At 34.5% G+C, this 24666-nt stretch overlaps 1 protein-coding gene across 1 annotated transcript; it reads right to left on the minus strand.

The window, feature by feature from the left end:
- Positions 1-1956: 1956 nt before the first annotated feature.
- On the minus strand, positions 1957-24460 carry LOC126832269 (transcriptional repressor NF-X1). Its single transcript, XM_050562985.2, has 22 exons — positions 24268-24460; positions 22809-23073; positions 19551-20327; positions 18644-18808; positions 17452-17529; positions 16790-16892; positions 16086-16157; positions 14971-15110; positions 11779-11869; positions 11038-11246; positions 10190-10321; positions 9770-9852; positions 8892-9000; positions 8180-8299; positions 7605-7684; positions 6476-6580; positions 5499-5627; positions 4965-5056; positions 4276-4347; positions 3374-3508; positions 2466-2532; positions 1957-2106 (listed from the first exon to the last, which is right to left on the minus strand). The coding sequence occupies exons 2-22, from the start codon at positions 22942-22944 to the stop codon at positions 1957-1959; spliced, it is 3045 nt and encodes a 1014-aa protein (XP_050418942.1). The 5' UTR covers positions 22945-23073; positions 24268-24460.
- Between the last annotated feature and the right edge of the window lie 206 nt (positions 24461-24666).

Below are 24666 nucleotides of genomic sequence, written 5' to 3' on the forward strand. Positions count from 1 at the left end.
GGCAACCCTACTCCTTGTCATGTACAAGTGGGGAGTTGAAACCACATCAGAAATTTTGAAAAACAGGCTGCCGGAAAGGCAGCCTGGCAGTATTTCAGGCACTGATCGTTGAGGTAAAGTGTCAAACGAACGGACTTGTGAACCTCGATGTAGCCCACCCACGAGAGCACCAAAGTAGGGAGTCCTTACGGAGGGTATGGGGGACCTCCCCCAGAAAATTTTGAAAAATAGACTGCCGGAAATAATGTCTGACAGTATTCAGTCAGGCACCCATTGTCGAGATAAATAGATCTGACCAGATACCGTCCATCGTCTGATCACTAATTTATCAGACCAGAGAACAAAATGTCAAACGAATGGATTTGCAAACCTCAACGAAGTAGAGAGTCCTTGTGGGGGGTATTGGGGACCTCCCCAAGAAAATTTTGAAAAATAGACTGCCGGAAATGCTGTCTGACAGTCTTCAGGCACCGATTGTAGAGATAAATAGAGCTCATCAGATGCTGTCTGTCGCCTGATTGCTAGTCTATCCAACCAAATACTTTTTTTTTCTTAAATTATTGGGGGAGCAAACAGAGGGCAGACCAGATTTATGGGGGGGGGGGGCACTGGACAGACCCTATGAAGAAACATGCTCGCGTTAACAATTCGGCAACCCAACCTCCCAGAGTCTGAATACAACAGCCTTTGTGGACCTTTTAATCATTGTTAGTCATGTGGACAGCAACACTACTAAAGATAGGTTGCCAGGTAACCAAACATACACCCACAACATCTAAGTCTTCAAGGGAGTCAACAAGAGTTTCACATATTTTTTTCTTTTGTCAGAAACGAAAACATTTACAACATAGAGCGTCCACTCGGCTTAAACACTGTGTATAAATTTAAAGTCAATCGGACATTAACTTTAGCCTCCAAAGCATCCACAAGATTCTTAGAGTGATCAAGGGCCATAACTCTGGCAGCAATTATCGGAAATCGTTGAAAATCAATAGGAATTTTCGTCTCATATGATCTTAACCACTGTGTATAAATTTAATTTATTAAAGTCAATTGGATATTAACTTTAGTCCATAGTGGCCACAGGACGGATGGACGGACAGGGACGACAACAATATACCACAACATATCAATGTGGGCGTACAGAAACTAGGCTCTCTTTCCATATCATTGTCACAGACACAATCTTTGACTGCCCAATTTAAAATGTATAACTTACCCAAATCTTTGTCTACTCTGTCCTATAGTAGGTGGTGGTAAACTGGGTTTTAATTCTCTCTGTATTAATGTAGCAACACTTGTATTTGGTAGATAACATTTATTCCTGTCAAAAATAGTTTTACATTAATTTAACACAACAATAGTTTTACATAAAACATAAAGTTTAACATATGTATTGTCGACAAAGTATTCGCTTGTCTTTAGGAGTGGGAGGAAACCGGAAGACCCATAGAAAATCCACAGGGATGGACAGGTGATCTTACTCCTTGTCACGTACAACCAAAGAATCGAAACCACACCAGTTGACTCAATGACAGACCTTATGATACATTGTGCACATGCCCCCCCCCCCTATATCCCCAACATACAGTAATAAGTAACTAGCTATGAAGGTCTTGAAAGGGAGCCATATGTTATAATGGGTAAGTGCTTAGAGATGAAATAAAATATGTTATTCACGACAAAACGACAAATGTTCTATTTATTTTATGATTTTACAATCATTTTAGGTAAAAGCAACATGGACTACTTTGTCCGCTTCTAGCCAGTGGAATAACACTTTTATTTCACTGATAAAACGCAGTATTCCACTACTGATCATAAAATAAAATTCAATAGCTTGTGTAAAATAGAGGAGAAACAAGAAGACTTCATTAAATCAACCTTTCCATTATATCATATATTATGTATTAGACATTAATTTTGTAATAATTAATAAACAACAATAAAATACTCTTACTTGTAAGCTGTAGCTACGACATTCTTCTTGGGTTCGTTGTCATAACTCTGGGTTTCACATCCATAAAACTCTGCTAATTCATGCACAAATTGACGATTGTCCCGATTCATGGCAGGGAATGAATGACTTCTTGATGGATACTTTGACTGAAAATATAGGAGCAATTATATTATATTCACCAGTTTGTCTCTCACAAGCTCAAATATTCTCTTCTAATAGATAATGCGCAGAAGTGCCATATACCTTAGTCATTTAGGGACTAATATATGGTACAATTTTTCTCTCAATAATTTACTTGCGCACAGGAAGCAGTTAGAGTAGTAATACACCTTCGACACTGATACAATATACATCTTCAACATTGATACATTATACCATAGACTTTCATACAATAGGTGATAAAAAACTTACTACATGAATATCAGTTGTAGTAAGAAATATTGTGATGATGTCTACCAGGTATAATTATTGTTTATGATATTTGTAACAAGTCCGTCCCACTTACCTGTTTAGCATTATTTACTAAATCATATAAGGCTTTTTCTATGTTTGCAGCTTTCTCTGTATTCTTCCTGTTAAATAACAAAATATTAAAATTACAACAGTGACATGTTGTAAAGATTTAAAATCTTTAATTCTGCCTTAAAGATGCATTATGTAAGACTTAAATCTTCCCACTGCAGGTCTATTTTCTGGCTTCAAGTCTTAAATAAATTGTTATTTAGACTATGCCTATAATCAACTCTCTAGAGGAGTGATTCTCAACCAGTGTGCCGCGGCACACCTGTGTGCCTCGAGATCTACCTAAGTGTGCCGCGAAATTTTGAACGGCACACTAAGAAAATACGGAAAACAGTGATCCCAAATGAGTATTCACTGGTGTCTGCTGATAAGTTCATAGTTGTGTTTTCTTTATGTAGTCTGTGCCTACGGTTGTATGCCGTATGACTTACCATGGTTTTATTTTGCAAAATTTTAAATATTTTTCATATATATTTAGCCAGGTGTGTCGTTATTTTTTCATGTGTTCCAAGGTGTGCCGTTGGCAAAGAAAGGTTGAGAACCACTGCTCTAGAGCATCAGATGGTTGAAATTTAAATGGATTTAATGATAAAATTGTTAATCAAGAGTTGGTCTCGGTTGTTATGTACCGTTGCTAGGTCAATAAACAATCTATGCTACAGCTTCAAACAGCCATACCATCGCCCAGAATAAATTCATTTGAATGAAAATTACAATATAATAATTTTTTTATCCTAATCTTATATAATTTGAACACTTAGTCAATGAAAAGTCTGGGTTCTTAAAATATTTTCCTATTAATTATCATGACTTAGGCTCGAGGTGCCTTTATTTGCAAAATATTACATTTACATCTAACCAAACAGTAAAAAAATGAATGAAGTAACGTACCTAGCAAAGTCTTTTATAAAATCAGTGTAGGTTTGGTTTCCTAGTTTAGTCTGTAAATCTGGGTTCTCTATTTCTAGAGCTAAAGCTAGACGTCGGTTTCTTTCTAACCTCGCACAATCGGCATCACATTCTAATCTACAATATACATAACCAAAAATATTTATCAACGATATACATTTAAAGGCTTGATGCATCATTTGCATTTTCTCTAAAATATCAAATTAAGAACACAAAATCAAAATATCAATGCTAGATAATTTCTCGGCTTGGATTCAATCGGATTTAAACTAGGCCCATCAGGTTTCTCAATTTCCAACAAACGATGGTGGTGTTTTGTTACACTCGAGCGCCATAGATTGATGAAATTTCAATTCATCATAACTTTGTAAATACTGAATGGAATTGAACCATTTTTGGACTGATATTCATATTAGAGATCCATCTGTCATAATATTGTAGTTTGTAAAGGATTGCTTGAAGCAATGGTATTAATCAACCATATACATGTGAACAACCATATTAATCAACCATATACATGTGAACAACCATATTAATCAACCATATACATGTGAACAACCATATTAATCAACCATATACATGTGAACAACCTTATTAATCAACCATATACATGTAAACAACCATATTAATCAACCATATACATGTGAACAACCATATTAATCAACCATATACATGTGAACAACCTTATTAATCAACCATATACATGTAAACAACCATATTAATCAACCATATACATGTGAACAACCATATTAATCAACCATATACATGTGAACAACCTTATTAATCAACCATATACATGTAAACAACCATATTAATCCACAACATACATGTAAACAACCATATTAATCAACAATATACAACTGTTGTAATAAAATTGTACTTACTGCCTTCGAGCACCTTTTTTATATTGAGACATCTCAACTGCTCCTTTATTCATCCAACTTACAACAGATATCCTAAAATATACAAATTATATACTACCAATAATATGGAATACAAACACTGCTTTATTATAATATACTAATATTTGTGACTGATGTTTGTCTGTTAAGGGTTGGTGCCTACATTAGGGCTGTCCCGAGGTTGAAATTTGTTGGAGAGGGGTAGCTCAGAATGGGGAGTAACACAGGCCTGGTGGCGATGGACTACCAATTCTGATTTCAGAGTTATGTTATATCGGGTTCATGGCTATACCCGTACTACACCAAGTCAACCTCTAGTTGACAAGTGTTTTCTTATCGTTATCTATTATTAGTAGAATTAGGATAATAATGCAATTTGTTAGAAATACAGCAATGTGCCCCATCTTTCCACTCTAGGATTATTTTCAGAGTATATCTGATCAACCTTTCCAGAGTATATCTGATAAACCTTTCCAGAGCATATCTCATAAACCTTTCCAGAGCATATCTCATAAACCTTTCCAGAGCATATCACATAAACCTTTCCAGAGCACATCTTAAAAACCTTTTTAGACATGAGACTTTGTGTACACACATCAACTTGTATTTAATCATTTTTTTTTGTTTCTTTAAAAACAAATTTGATTCTTCAGAGTTTTCTTGTCACTCACTTTTGATAATCGGGTATATCTGCATTATCCTCTCCACCAAGTTGACACAAAATCTTTCCTTGACGATTTCCACAGTCGCATTTGATAGTCACCTATAAATACAATTAACGAACATTTTCCAGATAAAAGCTGACAAGTTTTTATATGTAAATATATTCCATATATATCATAAAGGGTGATGTTGTTGTTTGATGCTCTGAGTGATGGAAGAGAAATTTTCAGTCTGGTTTGCCCTCACCGGTGGTTGAGGAAGGAAAGGACTTGCTTGGATAAAGCATCCAGTCTAACTATATTTATTTTATCATTGTTTAGATATGCGATTATCTTCCAACATTGATCAAAGAATAACGAGATATCAATTGTAGTGACAGAAACAGTCCAGGAATGAGCCTAAGAGAGTAAAATCTTGCCAAATACCTACTTAGCCCATTTCTCGTTGTCACCCAATTGTTTAACCACTTTAATATATTAAACAGAGCACCTTTCATAGAACTAAAATAACCCCTATAGTATTACATATGTTGATAACCTTACCTCAGTTTTACAGGGCAGTTTAGGACAAGGTTTATCTGGATGACATGGAGAAGCACATGGATGACCACACTCCTCTCTTTTGATGTCACATGTCTGATTACACAGTTCACCCTCTGATAAACATTCACCCTGAAAATAATAAAATATAAAACTTTACCCTCTGATAAACAATTACCCTGTAAAATATAAAACTTAAACCCTCTGATAAACAATTACCCTGTAAAATATAAAACTTTACCCTCTGATAAACAATTACCCTGTGAAATATAAAACTTTACCCTCTGATAAACAATTACCCTGTAAATAATAAAATATAAAACTTAATTCCCTGAATCAACTTTTGAAAATTTCAGTAAGTCTCTGACTAAACTTCACACTAAATTAACGATTGTGTTTATGATGTCATTGACATAAGTAAAACTTGTGAGACAAACACAGGGTTATTTTATTTCCATGTGTCCAATGAGCAGTAACGAATCTTCACACAGACATTGACCTTTCACCTTACTCTTCTTTTATCTCGGGAGTTCCTTTACAGGCGTATTCAGGACTTCGCTTTTTTACTCTATTGGAACAATAAGGCGCACTTTTCTTGTCAGCCAAGTAGAAGCTACCGGGAAGGCCAGTCTTAAAAAATCCAGATAATTGTTCATGGATTACACCAAGATTTTAACCAAGGACATTCAAGGCTCAAGTTCAGTGGTTCGACCGCTCAACTATAACGAATTTCGGTAGTTAATTGAATACATTGCCTGTTTAATCAACAGAATTATTACAAGTCAATAACCAGATCTGAACCCAGGACAAACTAGTCAAAGAATCGAGTGGTTCGACCCGTTGACTATGGCAGCCCCCAGTAGTTAATCGAATGAACGTAATGGGGTTTAATGTTTCTGCACCAACAGGTCTAATGGTAAATACTTGAATTCAATGTCTGGTTAATTTTGAGTACGATCAACAGTTAGAGTTATACATACCTTATGACAAGTTTGTTTACATTTATGTTTTCCACATGGTAAGATTCGACCACACGGATAGCCACAGACTATATCTTTTATATGACATGCTATATTCCTACGTAACTACAAAATAAAAATCATTTCAATATTAAAACTTCTATTACAATTTGTTTGATTTAAAGTTTTAATGAATAAATGGGACAATATTTAGAGAGAGAGAGAGAGAGAGAGAGAGAGAGAGAGAGAGAGGGAGAGACAGAAAAATGGGGTTTAACATCCACTCAACACAAACTAGGTCATTTCAGGACTAACGTATGGTTTAATTTTTTTATTTCAATAATTCGCTTGCGCGTAGTGGTCTTTAGCAGTGGGAGGAAAATGGAGGACCCGGAGAAAACCCACGAGGTTTGACAGGTGACCCTACTCCTTGTCACGTACAACCGGGAAATCGAAACCCCGCCAGTTGACGCAATGACAGACCGTATGATACAGCGCGCGCGTGCTAACCATTCGGCCATCCAACCCCCACCTTTAGTAAAATAAAAAGGAATAGATTTTGAGATATCAATATTTTGGTCAATAGTAAGGAGGATTCTCTATACACTTCATCAAACTGTCATGTTTATTTTATGCACACTCAGCTGGAGATCAGTGTTTCATCACATTCGATAGTAATAGTATTTGTTGGGTTTTCGTACAAGTGAAACCATTCTATATAAATATCATGTGTTTAAATACAGAAATAGTCACTAGTTGTGTTTACTGTCTTTTTCACATGTGCAATATTTTTAATCGTGAACACAATGTATTAACAATTTGACCAATCACAGTATGAGATCCTATGAAATTCTACATTTACCTACCTCCCTTTTGTATGATATTTTGAATAGTGAACATAATATCTTTATATATACATATTTATTATAGTATAAAATATAAAAATAACACCGATTGATTTCTACATGTTTCAATATATTTCCATCAGGAAGCCATTGATAATATTATCGATGAAATGATATTGAAACATGTAGAAGTCAATTGGTGTTATTTTTATATCTTATACTATAATATGTGATACTGTACATTAGAACAACCACTTACTACTGCTATTTATATTTATATATGAAATTATTTTATATGTACATACCTCATGACCACCAACACACATTTTACTCATCAACTCAGTACACGGTGGACATTTATCTTCACTGTGACAATTATGGCGAACTAGAAAAACACACATAGACATATAACCGATATTATTTAATGAACTTTTCAACCTCTGGGTTACAAAGAGGTTTTTTTTCAATCATTCAAAACATCATTATCTCTTGTGAATTCAAAGAAAATTCAAAAATATTTACTTTATGAATGGAGTTTCGGTCATTTTCAGATCGTATGGATAATTTTTTTTAATATGGTCATAGGGAAGGAGAATTTTGCCGTTGCAGTAAAGTTTCCACTCTTGTTTTGTGGAATTCTGGACTATCTTTTACATGCATACCATACCAATATCTAGGCAGTAGTTTACTTGATAGCATCACCATTTTTATTGGCATGTTGCGTGAATCAAAACTGGGAAGTTCTGGTCAAGCATTAGTGCCCTATTTCCCGACAGATGGGTATTTACTTCTGAGAATAATCCAATTAAAATCTGTAGTGTCATTTTGTTATCCTTTTGTTATCATTTTGTCATCATTATGCTTCAACCATGACGCTCACCTTTATGGTCACAGTCATGTTGTCTACGACACACTTTGGTACATTCTGGTGGTCTGGTACCACATGAAACAGGTGGAAATATAACCTCTGATCCACAATGGCACGATAACTCATCAAAACCTGGCAATAAATTAAAACATGATATACAATAATAGTATGTATAGGCAGACAGCACCACACACAAGACGAATAATAACCATAAGAATGGGGTTTAGTGTCTTTACACAGTATTATGGTCACTTTGTGACAAATATATGGTAATTCTTATGTCTATGGTCATGTTTGCAATATGACGTAGGAGAATTTTGTTCAGACAGTGGCCAATGTGTTTTATGGACCATTACAAAGAACTAGGATTTCACTCCTTCCTTCTCAGCCCCACCCCTTACAAGTGACAGCTTCTCAGCCCCACCCCTTACAAGTGACGGTTAGCTTCTCAGCCCCACCCCTTACAATACAAGTGACGGTTAGCTATGATAAACCACACAGTGACTACCACTGCCCCTACTCTTATGACAGATATTTCTTTGGATGGGATGAAAAACCGAGGTCCCTTGTACACATTGGCGTGCACATAAAATATCCGATGTTGGCAGTAGAAATTCAATATATGAGTAGGCCATAGTGCTGCTGTCCGGACCCTGATAAATCCATGGAAATGTTGGTGTTTTTTTGTCTGCAAAGAAATGTAAAGATACCTAATGAAACTTACTAGCTTCGTAACAAGGCAAACAATTTCCAGAATGACAGGAAGTGCCACATTTATGTTTCCCACAATTCAACTTCCTGTTACACTTCATTTCACAGATATGCTCATCTTTCTGTTCATATGAAAAAAACCAAAAATGATAATCAGAGTAAATGAGCTCTAGAGATAACATTTATTGAAAATAACAAAAATTCCATTGTTACCCTATTCTAAAACAACAACCAATACTCTGGTGTATTGGTAGTATGACGTGTACAACTTTTCCCTAAAAATTTTAATAGTTATTGTGCCTGAACGGTCAACAGACAGAAAGTACAATAAGACCTGCTTTTGTTATTGAGACTTTCCACACAGATTCCGACCCTTACATACATTATACACTGTTCGATAACTGAGCCATGTCAACGAGGCATCTATGACCTTTCCTTCACTTATTCAAAGCTGTGAACAAAATAATAGAAATGTAACATATCGACATTTCTAAATTTTGTGTGGCCATGCGATGTCAATACACAGTATCCGCACATTTTAATAGTAAATTCAACTCAAGTACATTTTTTCAGAAAAGGGATCTCAGAGAATGTTCTTAAAACCCAGAATATATAAAGGTTTGGAAAACTGGCAAAAAACAGGGCTTTCTTGTTTCGACTCTCCCCTAGCCAACAGCCCTTAAAATAGGCTAGGAAAAGAGTCATACATTTCAAACTAGTAAATATAATGAATACAGCTATATTTAACACAGTAACTTAGTGACTTTTAGAAATAACATGATACTTTACAATGGAGATTCCATAAAGTATGTAAGTCAATTTATATCCGATTCTAGACCCACTCCTTTACCATTATGTTTTCTCTGAATTAAAGTTAATAATATCTCATACCACACAGCAAACATCTCCACATTTATGTCTTCCACACAGTCTCTTCTTCGTACACCTCTTATCACATAAAAACGGATTTAACTCTAGAAAAAAACACAATTCATAAAATAGAATAAAATAACAATACTAGATAAATAGATATATGAAGTTATCTATAACCCATTGGATATTCGAATTAATCAATATATTTAATATATTTCTAATTTCTCAATGTAAAAATGTCTACATTTGCCTGTTCTAGTTGGGGCAATTTTATTTTATACACATTTGCTTAGGTACTATAAAGTATAGGGAAATCAAAATGTATTTTATTATCCTGTTGAGAGTGTCCTTGAAGTTTTGGAATACATTTCAACCTGCCTGCCAATGATTGACGGTCTTGATTTCATATAAATACAAAATTAAACTTTAAAAATTTACCATTATATTCAGCAACTTTTGTACAAGAAAACATTTTCTCCACATTCTTACATCGACATTTAATCTTGGTGCTACCTTCACAGGGCGGACATTCTCCTTCATGACAAACTTTCCTACATACATGATGACGATCTGTAAACATTAAAAAGCACACTATTAAAAACTACATACACGATCTAGATCTGTAAATATTACAACTACATACACGATACAGATCTGTAAATATTACAACTACATACACGACAACGATCTGTAAACATTACAATAATTGGAATATGTCTCAATTTCTGAATGAAAAAACCCCAACAGAACATAGAGAAATATTTTAGCTTTGAAATTCTCTCTAAAATCATGAAACAAAGTATTAACAAGCGTTCCCCAAATTAAAATTGGGAAGGCCTTACAGTAGACAGTTATGTCACCATGACTGGCATTAACTGTGAGTTATTGGATAGCTAGCTATACCATATATATTTCATATCAATAATGTACAACTCTATAATATTTCCCATCAATAATAGACAATACAGGTCACAATTCTATGTAATACAATTACTACTTATTACTGAAATGTTGTGAGTAATAAGCAGTAATTGTATTCCATAGAATTGTGACCTGTATATTCCAGTTCAATAACTAAATGCAATTGAAAATATTTAATAAAGGACAACTCTACAATATTTCCCATCAATAAAGGACAACTCTACAATATTTCCCATCGGCATCAATAATGGACAACTCTACAATATTTACCATCAATAATGGATAAGTACATAATATATGGAAAACAGTATATTTCCTGTCAATATATGGATAGCAGTATATTTTCCATCAATGTCAATATTTACCTTGTGGTCCACATTTCAGTTGTTTTTTACATGGTTTATCACACGTAGGTACAGGTGCTAGACACGATGTTCTTGTTTCTTCAGATAATTCTTTCAATTCTGTTTTACCACACGGACATTTTGTTATTTGATCCGGTAATAACGGACATGCAGCACAATCGCCTGGATGACAAAGACTCTCACATCTGTGATTTCCACATGCTAATATCCTACAAAGAAATAAAATAAATTAGTTGATTCTGTTAATTTTTAAAGTGATCAGCGAAGGGGAATCTTATCATAGAAACATTACCACTGAGTAATGAGGTTTAACATCCATTCAACACTAACTAGATCATTTTGGTACTAACATATGGCATATAATTTAAATAATTTGATTCTGTACCATTTGTGGGAGGAAATCTGATCACCAAGAGAAAATATACCTATCAGACAGGTGATCCTACAAACTGGGGATAGAAACACATGACTTGCATAGATAACAAGCCTTATAATTTTCACCACATGCTTAGACAATCTGACCGCTCAACATCCCTGTTACCTTAACTCCTTAACAATTAGACCCCCAACCCCCCTCCCTAAACCGCGCTGTCAAGTGCATAACTATGGCGCACGCAGAATCGTTCTATAATATAGAAAACTATTTAAATATTTTGGGTGGTTTGAGGCGGTCTAAGGAACAGAATATTCAGACTGTTTCAACCTGTTTATGGATCTACCGGTATTAATATAATATATTACTTGTTACATGGCTGTAAACAACAGAAAGACATCTCTTGATCTTCTATAGAACCGCATAAAGCTGTACGACTTGTATGATGACCATAACACTCTATAAATAACAAAATATTTTATAAAAATAACAAGATATTTTATAAAAATAACAAGATATTTTACAAAAATAACAAGATATTTTATAAAAATAACAAGATATTTTACAAAAATAACAAGATATTTAATAAAAATAACAAGATATACTATTCAAAAAAAGTAGGGGATATTTGATTTTTAAGTGTTATTAAAGTCACCTAATGAAACTGACGAAGAAACAAATGACAAAATGAAATGAAGTTCACATTCATCGATTTATTCCAAATGATCGTTAAACTAAGTAAGGCACAGACTGACCATTATAAGGGTAAAATGATACCCGGGGTCAAACAGCAAAGTTACCACAGCATCACAACCAAGTCAGTAACGGGTAAATCCTCCTCTGTTTGCCAAACAAGCATTGATCCGACGTGGCATACTCCTAATGAGACGTCTAAGGTCATTTTGGTCCAGATTGTCCCATTCCTGTTGCAACGCAGCAGCAAGTTCTTGGACATTGCCAGGACGTTGTTGACGTTGACGTAACCTCTGTCCAAGCATGTCCCAGACATGCTCGATGGGGAGAGGTCGGGACTCAGTGCTGGCCAAGGTAATGTGGTGATTTTCTGTTGTTGGAGGTAACCTGTAACGATCCTGGCCCTGTGACATCTTGCGTTGTCATCCTGGAAGATGAAACGGCGGCCATGACGTCGTGCGAACGGCACAACATGGACTGCCAAGATGTTGTCCCGGTAGTACTGGCCTGTAACATGCCCTGCAACAACATGTAAAGCCGTTCTTCCAGCAACAGTGATGCCTCCCCACACCATAACAGAACCACCCCCAAATCGATCATGTCTGATGACGTTAACGTCTTGGAAGCGCTCGTTTCGACGACGCCACACCCTCCTACGTCTGTCCAAAAAATCAACAGTGAACCTTGACTCATCTGAAAACATCACATTGCTCCAGCGTCGATTATCCCAGTGTTGACGATCCCTACACCAACGACGTCTTGCCTGAATGTGATGATCTCTCAAACAAGGGATCACGCGAGGACGTCGGGCGCGAAGGTGACCCCTATGCAGTCGATTCCGAATCGTCTGGCCACTCACTCTCACACCAGTGTCTGTTTGAAGACGAGCGCTGATCTGATTTGCTGTGATGACACGATTTCTCAAGTCCAAGGTACGGATAAATCGATCCTGGGCTTAAGTTGTCGCCCTTGGTCGACCTGAGCGTGGTCTGTCCTGTACAGATTGTGTATCACGGTATCTGGACCATAGCCTGCTTATGACAGACTGAGAAACATTCATCGTCCGCGCCACAACCGCCTGTGTTGTGCCGATCTGTAGCATGCCAAGGGCACGTAACCTAAAACAATTAAACTGATGTTTCCACCCTGGAATTCAATGCCACAATGACTGTAACATTCAAAGTCAGAGTCGTGCAAATCTTGGGTTGGACCCCCATGATGATCCCAAGCATCACCTGCATTCCATGCGGTAGCTATTGGTGCGTTTGGGCGTCACATGTAACTGGAAATGTTTCTTCTGTTAGGTTCTATAGTGACTTTTTTCGTAGTCATTTGCATATTTTAGTATTATGCCCCCAAAATCAAATATCCCCTACTTTTTTTGAATAGTATATTTAATAAAAATAACAAGATATTTTATAAAAATAACAAGATATTTTATAAAAATAACAAGATATTTTATAAAAATAACAAGATATTTTATAAAAATAACAAGATATTTTATAAAAATAACAAGATATTTTATAAAAATAACAAGATATTTTATAAAAATAACAAGATATTTTATATAACAAGCTGTTCTATATAAATCTATATAAATAAGAAGATATTTTATATAAATAACAAGATGTTCTGTATAAATTTATATAACTAACAAGATGTTCTATATAAATCTATATAAATAACAAGATGTTCTGTATAAATCTATATAAATAACAAGATGTTCTATATAAATCTATATAAATAAGAAGGTAATTTATATAACTAACAAGATGTTCTATATAAATCTATATAAATAACAAGATGTTCTGTATAAATCTATATAAATAACAAGATGTTCTATATAAATCTATATAAATAAGAAGGTAATTTATATAAATAACAAGATGTTCTATATAAATCTATATAAATAAGAAGGTAATTTATATAAATAACAAGATGTTCTGTATAAATCTATATAAATAACAAGATGTTCTATATAAATCTATATAAATAAGAAGGTAATTTATATAAATAACAAGATGTTCTGTATAAATCTATATAAATAAGAAGGTATTTTATATAAATAACAAGATGTTCTGTATAAATCTATATAAATAACAAGATGTTCTATATAAATCTATATAAATAAGAAGGTATTTTATATAAATAACAAGATGTTCTGTATAAATCTATATAAATAAGAAGGTAATTTATATAAATAACAAGATGTTCTGTATAAATCTATATAAATAAGAAGATGTTCTATATAAATCTATATAAATAAGAAGGTATTTTATATAAATAACAAGATGTTTTATATAAATAAGAAGGTATTAATAAATAACAAGATATTTTATATAATAGGAAACAGCAACACTCTGATAAAAGACATTTTACACGTAGATCTAACACTCATATAATTAACAAGATATTTAGGCCATAGTCATATAATTAACAAGCTATTTCACAGGTACATAAAAATGTGGGATTCTAATTTTTCATAAAAATGTGGGATTCTAATTTTTCATAAAAATGTGGGATTCTAATTTTTCATAAAAATGTGGGATTCTAATTTTTCATAAAAATGTGGGATTCTAATTTTTCATAAACATGTGGGATTCTAATTTTTCATAAAAAGGTGGGATTCTAATTTTTCATAAAAATGTGGGATTCTAATTTTTCATAAAAATGTGGGATTCTAATTTTTCATAAAAATCTGTGACATCTGGATGACTAGACGCTTTCTCCTAACCAAGCCCTCCATACCACACCTTTGACAAACCGGACAATACAGATGGTATTGGTATACCTACCTTGTATAACATGGACAATACAGATGGTATACCTACCTTGTATAACATGGACAATACAGATGGTATACCTACCTTGTATAACAGACTGATCACAGGGATGACATTGTCCAGAATGACATTTAACCAAACAATCATGACGACCACAGTTCAACTTTTTACCACAAACAGTGTCGCACTTTAATCCAATATTTAATCCACAGCGTACCGTTTGTCTGTAATCAAAGAGAACATGATATCCTTTTGATTATCATTTACCCTAAATAGCTCTGATGATAATCATCACTGATTATCATTTTCCCTAAATAGCTCTGTTAATAATAATCACTGATAATCATTTGTCCTGATTATCATTTGTCCTGAATATGATTAGCTTAGATAATAATCACTGATAATAATCACTGATTATCATATGTCCTGAATATGATTAGCTCAGATAATAATGACTGGTTATCATTTGTCCTGAATCTGAATAGATCAGATAATAACCACTGATCAGTTACCAATGATTAGTGAGTATCAATTATCTTGAAAAGCTGAATTAATAATAACTAATTTTTACAAAAATATGTAGCAATGTTTCAACTTCACAGTTATGTCCCAAACTTTTCTTTATCTTTATTTTTTAATTAATAAAAAGTTAACGGTAAATAAATGTTAATAGATAACGAGAGATATCGAGATTTGAGAGAGAGAGAAAGGGGGTTTAATGTCCACTCGACACAAACTAGGTCATTTCGGGACTAACATATGGTTTAATTTTATTTACATAATTCGCTTGCGCGTAGGGGTCTTTAGCAGTGGGAGGAAACCGGAGGCCCCGGAGAAAACCCACGAGGTTGGACAGGCGACCCTACTCCTTGCCACGTACAACCGGGGATTCGAAACCACGCCAGTTGATTCAATAATAGACTTCATGATACAACGCGCGCACGCTAACCATTCAGCCATCCAACCCCCCATCGAGATTTGAATCTATAACATTCTAGTCTACAGTCGATCGAGATTTGAATCTATAACATTCTAGTCTACAGTCTAGTGCCCATATCGCTTGACTTTTGTAGCGTCTTAATTCAAAGAATTTACTCTATGATATATACATTCATGGAAACAACCAAAATTAATCAGAACATTTTTTATTCAATATTTCATAAATAAAATGACTTGAGATTTTAGGTTTATTTACTTACTTGATTTGTCCACAATCACAAGATTTAGTAACGTTAGCACTACATGGAGGACAGGCACCAGGGTGACATAATCTAAAAATACATACAAAATATATAAAATTATACCCAACAACTGTTTCAGGAATACAAAAGCCATTGCCAAATTTTATTGTAAATTTATAACCCTCAACCAAAGGGCATGTGACGTATTTCTGGACCACTGGCATAAATATCCAGATCTATGTCCAGTTCTAGGATGATTTTCTAAATCAAAGCCAATATTTTCTAGATATTGTTCACACATTCAGCATCAAATATACAAAGTGAATTTCTTTTAATTTTCTATACATAAAGAAAAGTAAAAAGACAAGCTCTACTGGAAAAAAGGTTCCAAATTTGACCAATTTGTCCTCTATGCAGACTTCCAGGATTGATGTTTGAAAATTCTAAGCTATGTGTGAATTAAGACTTGACATTATGACTAATCCACTAACTGAAGTATTACCGGTATTCACAACTCAGACCTTCCATCACAAATTTTTGTTTCTAAGAGATTTTGAAACCTACTTAAAGTTCCAATATTAAATAACAAATTTCCTAAATATCTGGCTAGTGGTAAAAGATTTTCCAGAAAGTGTGCATGCATACCATGCCTTGTGTTCAACACCTGTGACTAGCCAATTGGAAGGATAGTTTAGATATGGACTAACCAATACTTTACTTACAATGTACATGGATGTTGACAATCGCCTTTTCTACTTTTACGACAGACATCACCACAGCTGTGTGGAGTATCATATCTATTATAGATCGGATCTCGTATTTTACCTACAAAACATATTAGTATTTCACATTTAGTGTTTGATTTGCATCAATTCGTTTCTTTCTATATTGTTTTTATAATATAATCTGGGAATGTGTTATCTTAAAACATTGTCTTGTTTAGGTGAAGTAACTCCACTTAATGAAAATTGTTATTATGACATTATGGGGGTACTCGATTGAATGTTTCGGAATTGAATTCCTTCAATCCCAAAAATAGTGACAATCGAGTGAAAAGGTGGATTTCTGGCTACAACGCATGCGTCGACTGAATAAGTTAATATCTCAACCAACCATGCAGCTGAAACCTTTTAATTACGTCACGATTCTACTCACACCACCTCCGTTGTCGGGACTGACAGAACTGTGACAGAACTGAATTCCGCGTTACTCGATTGCAATTCTGTCAATTCAGGACGTTCTGGACTGTGAATCGAGCATCCCCTATGTCACTGTCGATATCTAGAGACCACAAATAGATGTATATGTTTTATACATTTGGTACATTATACCACCAGTAACACGTTTATTGTTGTATTCCTGAAATATTTATTATAAAACTTACCACAGAAACATCTATATTGATTAGGAACTTTTTCTGTTATATTTTGACAAGCTGGACATCTCCAACCTTCTGATGAACCTACAAGAAGAATCAAAATCAATCTAATTAAAATACACATCTATATTTCGTTTCGTTTTTTTATACTTTCGATGGCCTACACTACATGAAGTTCTGACCGGTTGTAGCGATTGGTCGCATCAGAGGTCATACAAGCGGCTTTTGACTCTATGACATCAGACATTTGATTAACCAATCAGCATTGATGTCACTAGTGGATTACCCAGAGTTCTGTGCAAAACACGCCTAAAGCACGCCGTAACAGACAGTTTCATTGGCTAATCCCTCACACCATTCAGAATACGCCAATGCTAACAACTCTTCCAGATCCTAGTGTAGTAAAGACAAGTAAAATGAAATTTTGAACTAAATAGGATCTGTGTTTTAATCAGATTGAATCAAAATCAAATAAAATGACATTTTTCAAAACAGCAAGACAGGTAAATGGCATTTTTCAAAAATACTTGAAAAGGAATGTCAAAGACAGGAAATTGTATGTTTATTTCATTTCGTTTGTTATGTTTCTGATTTTCTACACTATATTCAGTATTTATAAATAGATCAGTGGACAATGTCTTGTAGTCGCTGCAATTTCATTGGATTGGTTGTTTACAGTACACAAGAGAGAGAGAAAGAGAGAGAGAGAGAGAGAGAGGTTTCAAGGTCCACTAAACACCAAGTAGGTCATTTCAGGACTAACATGGTTCAACTTTATTTCAATAATTCGCTTGCATGTACATGTAGGGGTTAATTAGAAGTGGGAGGAAACCGAAGCACCCAGAGAAAACCCACATGGTTGAACATGCAACCCTCTTCTTGTCTTGTACAAGCAGGGAAATGAAACCAAGCCACATGACTCAATGACAGACCTTCTGATCCGCACATGTGTTAACCATTCGGCCACCAACCCTGACCCCCTACACAAGTAAGAACAAGATGCATAGACAAAATTTGAATGAATGAGCATGTTAAAGATAACTTGACAATTGGAATCACAAAAAAGAGTAGCGCCGGTATCAAGGCAAATATTCCACTGCTTGTTGTTTACAAGCTTGTTTTCATTAGCCCAGCAGGACCTTAAATCCCCTTTCATTTCATTACATTTCAAAGTTTAATAAGTATACATTTCACTCACCTCCCTCTACAAGAGCTGTTGAAGACCTTGCCCATTTTTTAATACAGAAAAGATGAAATAGATGAAAACAACTGGAACAATTCCACACGGCCGTATCCGCCTTCATATTCTCACAACACACCATACATTCATATCTTCCTTTAGATAACTGATCTATCATACGAGCTGAAATCATTAATATATTATACTATAACGTGCTTCCATATAAGGCAGGCTTCATATTAATACATCTAGATCTCACTATAAGGTGCCCTCCATATACATGGAAGACAAGTTGGGTTGGCCTCATATTATAGCATTCAGACTTCATTAAAAGACTGTGCTTCCAGATTTTCAAGTTAACATCAACCCATTTGTGTTGAAAACAAGTGATGAATAATTCTGTATATTTACTATTAAATGTATCAAGGTAACACAAAAACACAAGTATTAGCACCAGATTAATTGACACTAAAAATCATTGTAAGGATCATCTGTCTATCATCGACGATTAACAAAAGATTTGAACAGTTCAAAACCAAAAACTTGTGCACCATGGTGACAAAGCTACACATTTTAGCTACAGAATTTTCTGATTTTTGGTGATGTAGTACAAAATCTAAAACATCAATCAGAGGATTACTGAAGTCAAAAAATCATCAGTTTTGAAATGTGTGATATTTAAAAATGAGCCATATTAGAATATCTGGAGGACATATCTTTACTAAATATTAAGGAATGTATTGTTGAATAATTTTAATAGAATACCCGTCTAATTAGTAATATAACTACTAAATAGCATGTATTGTTGAATAATTTTAATAGAATACCCGTCTAATTAGTAATATAACTACTAAATAGCATGTATTGTTGAATAATTTTAATAGAGTACCCGTTTAATATAACTAGCATTACTTGTAAAACTTACTTCTCTGATCTACATTTTCAGATGATTCAACGGCTTTTTTCTTTGCTGGTTTATTTTTGTTTAATTTAGATTTTATTTTCGGATCTTTGGCATCTTGTGCAAATTTTTCAACCGCTTCTTCCAAATGTCTATCTTTTTGTTTTTCGTAAGATTTTCCACGATCATATTTTGAACTAGTTGATGCACTGTAAGTCCGTTTATTGCCTTGACGACTGCTTGTGCTGCCACCATATTCCTGAGATGTCACGTGACCTGAGAAATTATTTTCCTTATTGTTCGATGTTTGTCTGTTTCTGCCTTTTTCGTAGGAAGAGTTTTCCCATCGAGTTTTTGGTTTATATGTCCGCTCGTTTGATTCTTTACTGAACGATGCATTATTAGGACCAGACAGACCTGTTCTGTCGTCACTTGTGCTAGATGCGCTAGAGATTTCTGCACCTGCAGCACCACTGCTTCCATTATTAACACCCAACTCGGCTTGTCTGGAATCCGATTTGGATCCATTGGTCGCCTGAGTTTCTTGATACTGAGTGTTTGTCGGATTGCGTCGGTTGTTTTGACGCCCTCGTGGCCGATTGTTCCGATATGATTTTGATTGTCCAGGAATGGATGGTTGATTCCCTTCACTCCACTGTTCCTGATAATTGCTATATTCTCCGTAATTACCAGCACCATTATACACGTAGCTGTTCACGTTAGGATCCGATACAAACTGTTGATTGGATGGATAGTAACTGTAGTAATTTGCATCATAGCCATATTGCTGTTGATATAAACCTGGAAATAAACAATTATGTAAACAGTATGAACTATGTTGAGATAAATGTTGAACCTTGAAATGTGATATTTTGTATTAAGTCATTTTCACAAAATAAAAACACAAAAATAAAAACATCCTTCTTTTAACAGACTGTTTTGAAGGAATGTCTGAGAACAATCATTTTTTTTTTTTTTTGCACGGCCTTACTGTTCTCCAATATTAAGATAAGATGGTGGTTAGTATATCAGGTGTTACAGTCATTTAAGGGGATTCAATTCACATGGTAACTGCAATGAAGTGTCCATTAACTCTGTCAAATCACACACACACCCCCTCCATCCCAAAATTGAAAAAGGAAAGAGTACCGCCTATAATTTTCATGTAATTTGGTTTTGTGCTCATGTTGGCTGACTAAGCTGATACATCAAATTTGATAGGAGTAACAGATCCTGAATCTGGCCTATTGAAATTTGGCTATTTTAGCCAAAATGGATGTGTTCACTCCTATTCAAATGCCTGTAGTAGCAACCTATCAAAAATTGGTCAAAATTGAAAAAAATCAGTGTCTTTGCCCTTTAAGATGGATAATGTTTCCACAGAGCTTAACCATAAACATAAACAATCTTAAAGCGAGAATTTCAAATTTTCTAAGAAAGTCAAAACATAATTATTTCTATGTCTTTTGCTCAATAGGTTATCAAATCACTATTATACGATCATTGGCATTATTTCCCAGTCATTTTTCAACGTTGGAATTTGAAGTTAAAAATGATATTTTTGTCAATTTCTCAGCTGGCAATAGCGAATTATAGGATTAATAGGAATATTCTTTAACAAGGTAGGACTGTTTATGGATACCATCTATTTTAAGGCTTTATTTTAATACATTTTAAAAATATAACTTGAAAATTTGCAATTGCAACTTTAAAGAGCAAAGCCACCAAAATTTTTCATCCAATATAGATTATTTTACAAATAAAATATTATACCCACATTTTTTTCAATATTGGGTAAAAACATGAAGCGCTAATTTCTTAATGAAAATTAATCACAAGTTCATATCCACCACAACATGGAATGTTTTAGAAAACTTTTGCTAACGAATTTTGAAATCCTAATAAAAAAAAAACAAAATGGTTCTAGTCGTCCTTGCAATTTAGAAAAAAAGTTTCTCTGAACACAAAAGCTTGGTTTCTCATCCCAGTGAATCAAATGGGTTAATTCTGTTTCCATATTATGTTATTGATGATAGTTCCCTAATTTCATAAAAAACGTTCCCAAGTGCCTGGATAGTCATACATATACGTACTTTATATGGTAGCGGTACATAATCAATCAATCATCATCATTACTATGTCAATTATATAGTGGATTTCCTTAAGAATCAATCATTGATAGAAATTTCAATTTCATTTGATCTAAGAGCTTACATATACATCAAAATCATCATTGGCTTTAGAATATTTGGGCTATGGCAGACAGCATTGGCGCTATTGGAATTGTTATTACATTTCTGACCGTGATATTTCAAACTGGAACAGAAATAATATGGCCTTCAGCAGCCAGTTTAATTCCATTTGAAGAGAACTGTCAGCCATTTAGATTATTTCCCTTTACTTCAAATATCACCACTAATCTATTTGATTGGATTAATCATGATGTGTAAGTAATGACTTGAGATAGGATTTAATATACCTGTAAATACATGCAAGTATCAACTGAAACCAATAATCTGAGACAATTGATCTATACTAATCATTGATCTGTACAGCCCATATCTAATAGTTCGTGACTGACACTTCAGGTTGTTTGGGTTTTTTTCACTACATGTAATTTTTGAAAAGAACTGGCAGTAACCCCATAAAGTAAAGCAGAATAATTGCAAAAAAAAATTTTAATTGCCACTTTCAATTTAATTTGCAAATTTCGACAAAGAAGTTGAGCTCTTGTCACAAGGCAAGTGAAATGATCACTGAGAGTCATCAGTGTGTTGATTCATTACAATTTGGGTGGCTAATAATCAACTTTAAAGTAGCTAAGTCTCTAACTCAATATCATCCAAAATCTTCAACATTGAAAACACGATTTATTTGTCAAATTAAATCAACATTGATGTAGTGATCTTACCGGAATAAAATGGGCTTTTGATATCCAATATTTAAGACAAAATAAACATTTTACCATTGGTACACGAATCGTGTACCATAATGCGCTTCAGCCCCAGTTGTAAAAAGAGACTCGAGGGACGAGGCTAGACACATTGCACCAAATCGAACGGCGTATGTAGACTGGAATAACCAGACGCTAGAAATTTGCACTCGATTGAGACTGCTGGCTTATTCCGCCGAACATAACTGATTTGAAATTGGAGTAAAAACGGAAACCATTGAATGTAAATCAGTTTATATACATTCATATTACAGTATTATATGTGTTGCGACCCACTTTTGTCAATTTCTAGGTCCCAAATGTTAGCGATTTAGCTCCTTTAAACTTACCATTCTGGGGAACATAATACCCTTGGTTCTGATAATTAGGATTGTAGTCTGTGTAAGCCTGGTTATTAGGGGCTATCTGTGAATAAGGCTGGAAGTACAGGGAAAATGAGTCTACATCGTCGTAGTCGTTGTTCATTGTCCCACAACTGATTGTTGGTTTTTCTTCTCGACAAAACTCAATTTTTGTTTTCTTTGTTTCTTCTTTTTTATATTCTTTGTTGAAAATTTTGATTGAATATCAGTTGCTAAGCTGGAAATTGTCGACCTGCAAAAAAAAAGAAGTCATTTTATTCTTCCAACTGTAAAAGTTAGAGCTCCTAGTTACCTGATCTATGTTGAAGTCTATCACTGACATATACAATGTATGTAGAAGAATTCAGTTCTACTTACATCTTTCATTGGCACGGCTCAGTAATTGTTGTGTTGAGTGCTGGCTCATGACCATGGCCAGGAACTCGTGGGATGACATCGAGAAAGTTCCTCAGTTATTCTGACGGCACAAAATGACGAGGTCCAGCCATGTACTTGTTATGTGCTTGTTAGTTTTTGACAGGTTGAATTCGATGTACATGTATGTGTATGCCTGTCTTCGATCCATTAACCCTGTTGGTGCTAAAACGTAGGAGGGGGTTCAGGCTGGGTTTTGTCTTAGAAAGTTCCTCTGGATTTGTCAGAGTGTTTCCCCACTTGTATGTAGAGTGCAGGACAGAGAGACCTGGCAAGGAACAGTGACCTGTGTACACGTTGGCATGCACATAAAAACAACCCTTGACAGAACTTGGAGTACAATGAAGAATAGGTAGGGACACTGCTGTCTGGGAAAAATTTCTCCATAGCACACTGTATATGGTCTGTCTGCTTTCTGACTGCTTTACAATCTAAAACCAGTATCTTAATACGTCTCAAATAATTTATTAGGTGAATCAAGTTGTTTTTAAGCGAGGATTATCCAAAACTTGGGTAATGCAGGTTTGAGCCAGAGAGATTTAAAATAAAAAGGTTTTTTTTCCTCCTTAGCAACGACTTACAGCCTGGTAACACTGACTCGCCTTATTTCTCCGTCATTCAAACCAGGATTGACTGTAGACTCACAGATAATCAAAATATTTCAAAAGTTTGAAAATTACATATTTTCTCAATTTAGTAAAAACCCAAATGTTTTACTACTGCCTATTATAAATGGATGTGGAAAGAAGAACCCGTCAATCATCAGTTTCAACATGCCACATTTTATTTTTTTAACTTTACCGGTATCTTATTTCTAAATTACAGACTGTCATCAAATTTTGTTGACAGATATTTACTAAATATCTAGTATTAATCAATAATTTAACACCACTAAATATCGAGTAATCTGTAAACTGTCTTTCCCTAGTATTAATAAAACTGTCCAAAAAGTTCAACAAAACATGATTTTTGGCCGATTTTATTTTCCATAAATTGACACAATACAACTTACGTTCTTCTTTCTGTATAAATATCTAATGATTTGACAGTGTGGCGATAATTTTGCAATCTATATACTTCTCTGTGACTTGTTCTAATTTTAGATCTGTGTTATTAATAAAATCTTACAATGCAGCTGTGAATAAAAGGCTTACAAAACTTGTGAAATCCCCTGCAATCTTTACCGGATATAACCCATGCCCCGGATACATTGTAGTCGAGGACGTCAAGGCACCCGATGTTTCCTTCAGCACTAGGGTATCGGAAGTTTGAGTTCATGACACCATGGACCTTATAATGTAAAGGTCCATGATGAAACAGCTATGCTTAGACCCCGTATCGCAAATCGCAATTAAACGTACCATCCTGCTAAATAAAATAAGTTTTAATGGCCCGCAAAACAAATAATATT

The sequence above is a fragment of the Patella vulgata genome, chromosome 9 (assembly GCF_932274485.2).
Source record: "Patella vulgata chromosome 9, xgPatVulg1.2, whole genome shotgun sequence".
Taxonomy (NCBI): domain Eukaryota; kingdom Metazoa; phylum Mollusca; class Gastropoda; family Patellidae; genus Patella; species Patella vulgata.

Bases quoted from the DNA above. Each gene is read 5' to 3' on its own strand.
- LOC126832269 (XM_050562985.2), bottom strand. From the start codon at position 22,944: ATGAACAACGACTACGACGATGTAGACTCATTTTCCCTGTACTTCCAG. The intron at 20,328-22,808 runs GTAAGTTTAAAG...GTTTATTTCCAG, and splicing joins GTATTATGTTCCCCAGAATG to GTTTATATCAACAGCAATAT. The intron at 11,247-11,778 runs GTAATATATTAT...ATTTCTTTGTAG, and splicing joins TGTTTACAGCCATGTAACAA to GATATTAGCATGTGGAAATC.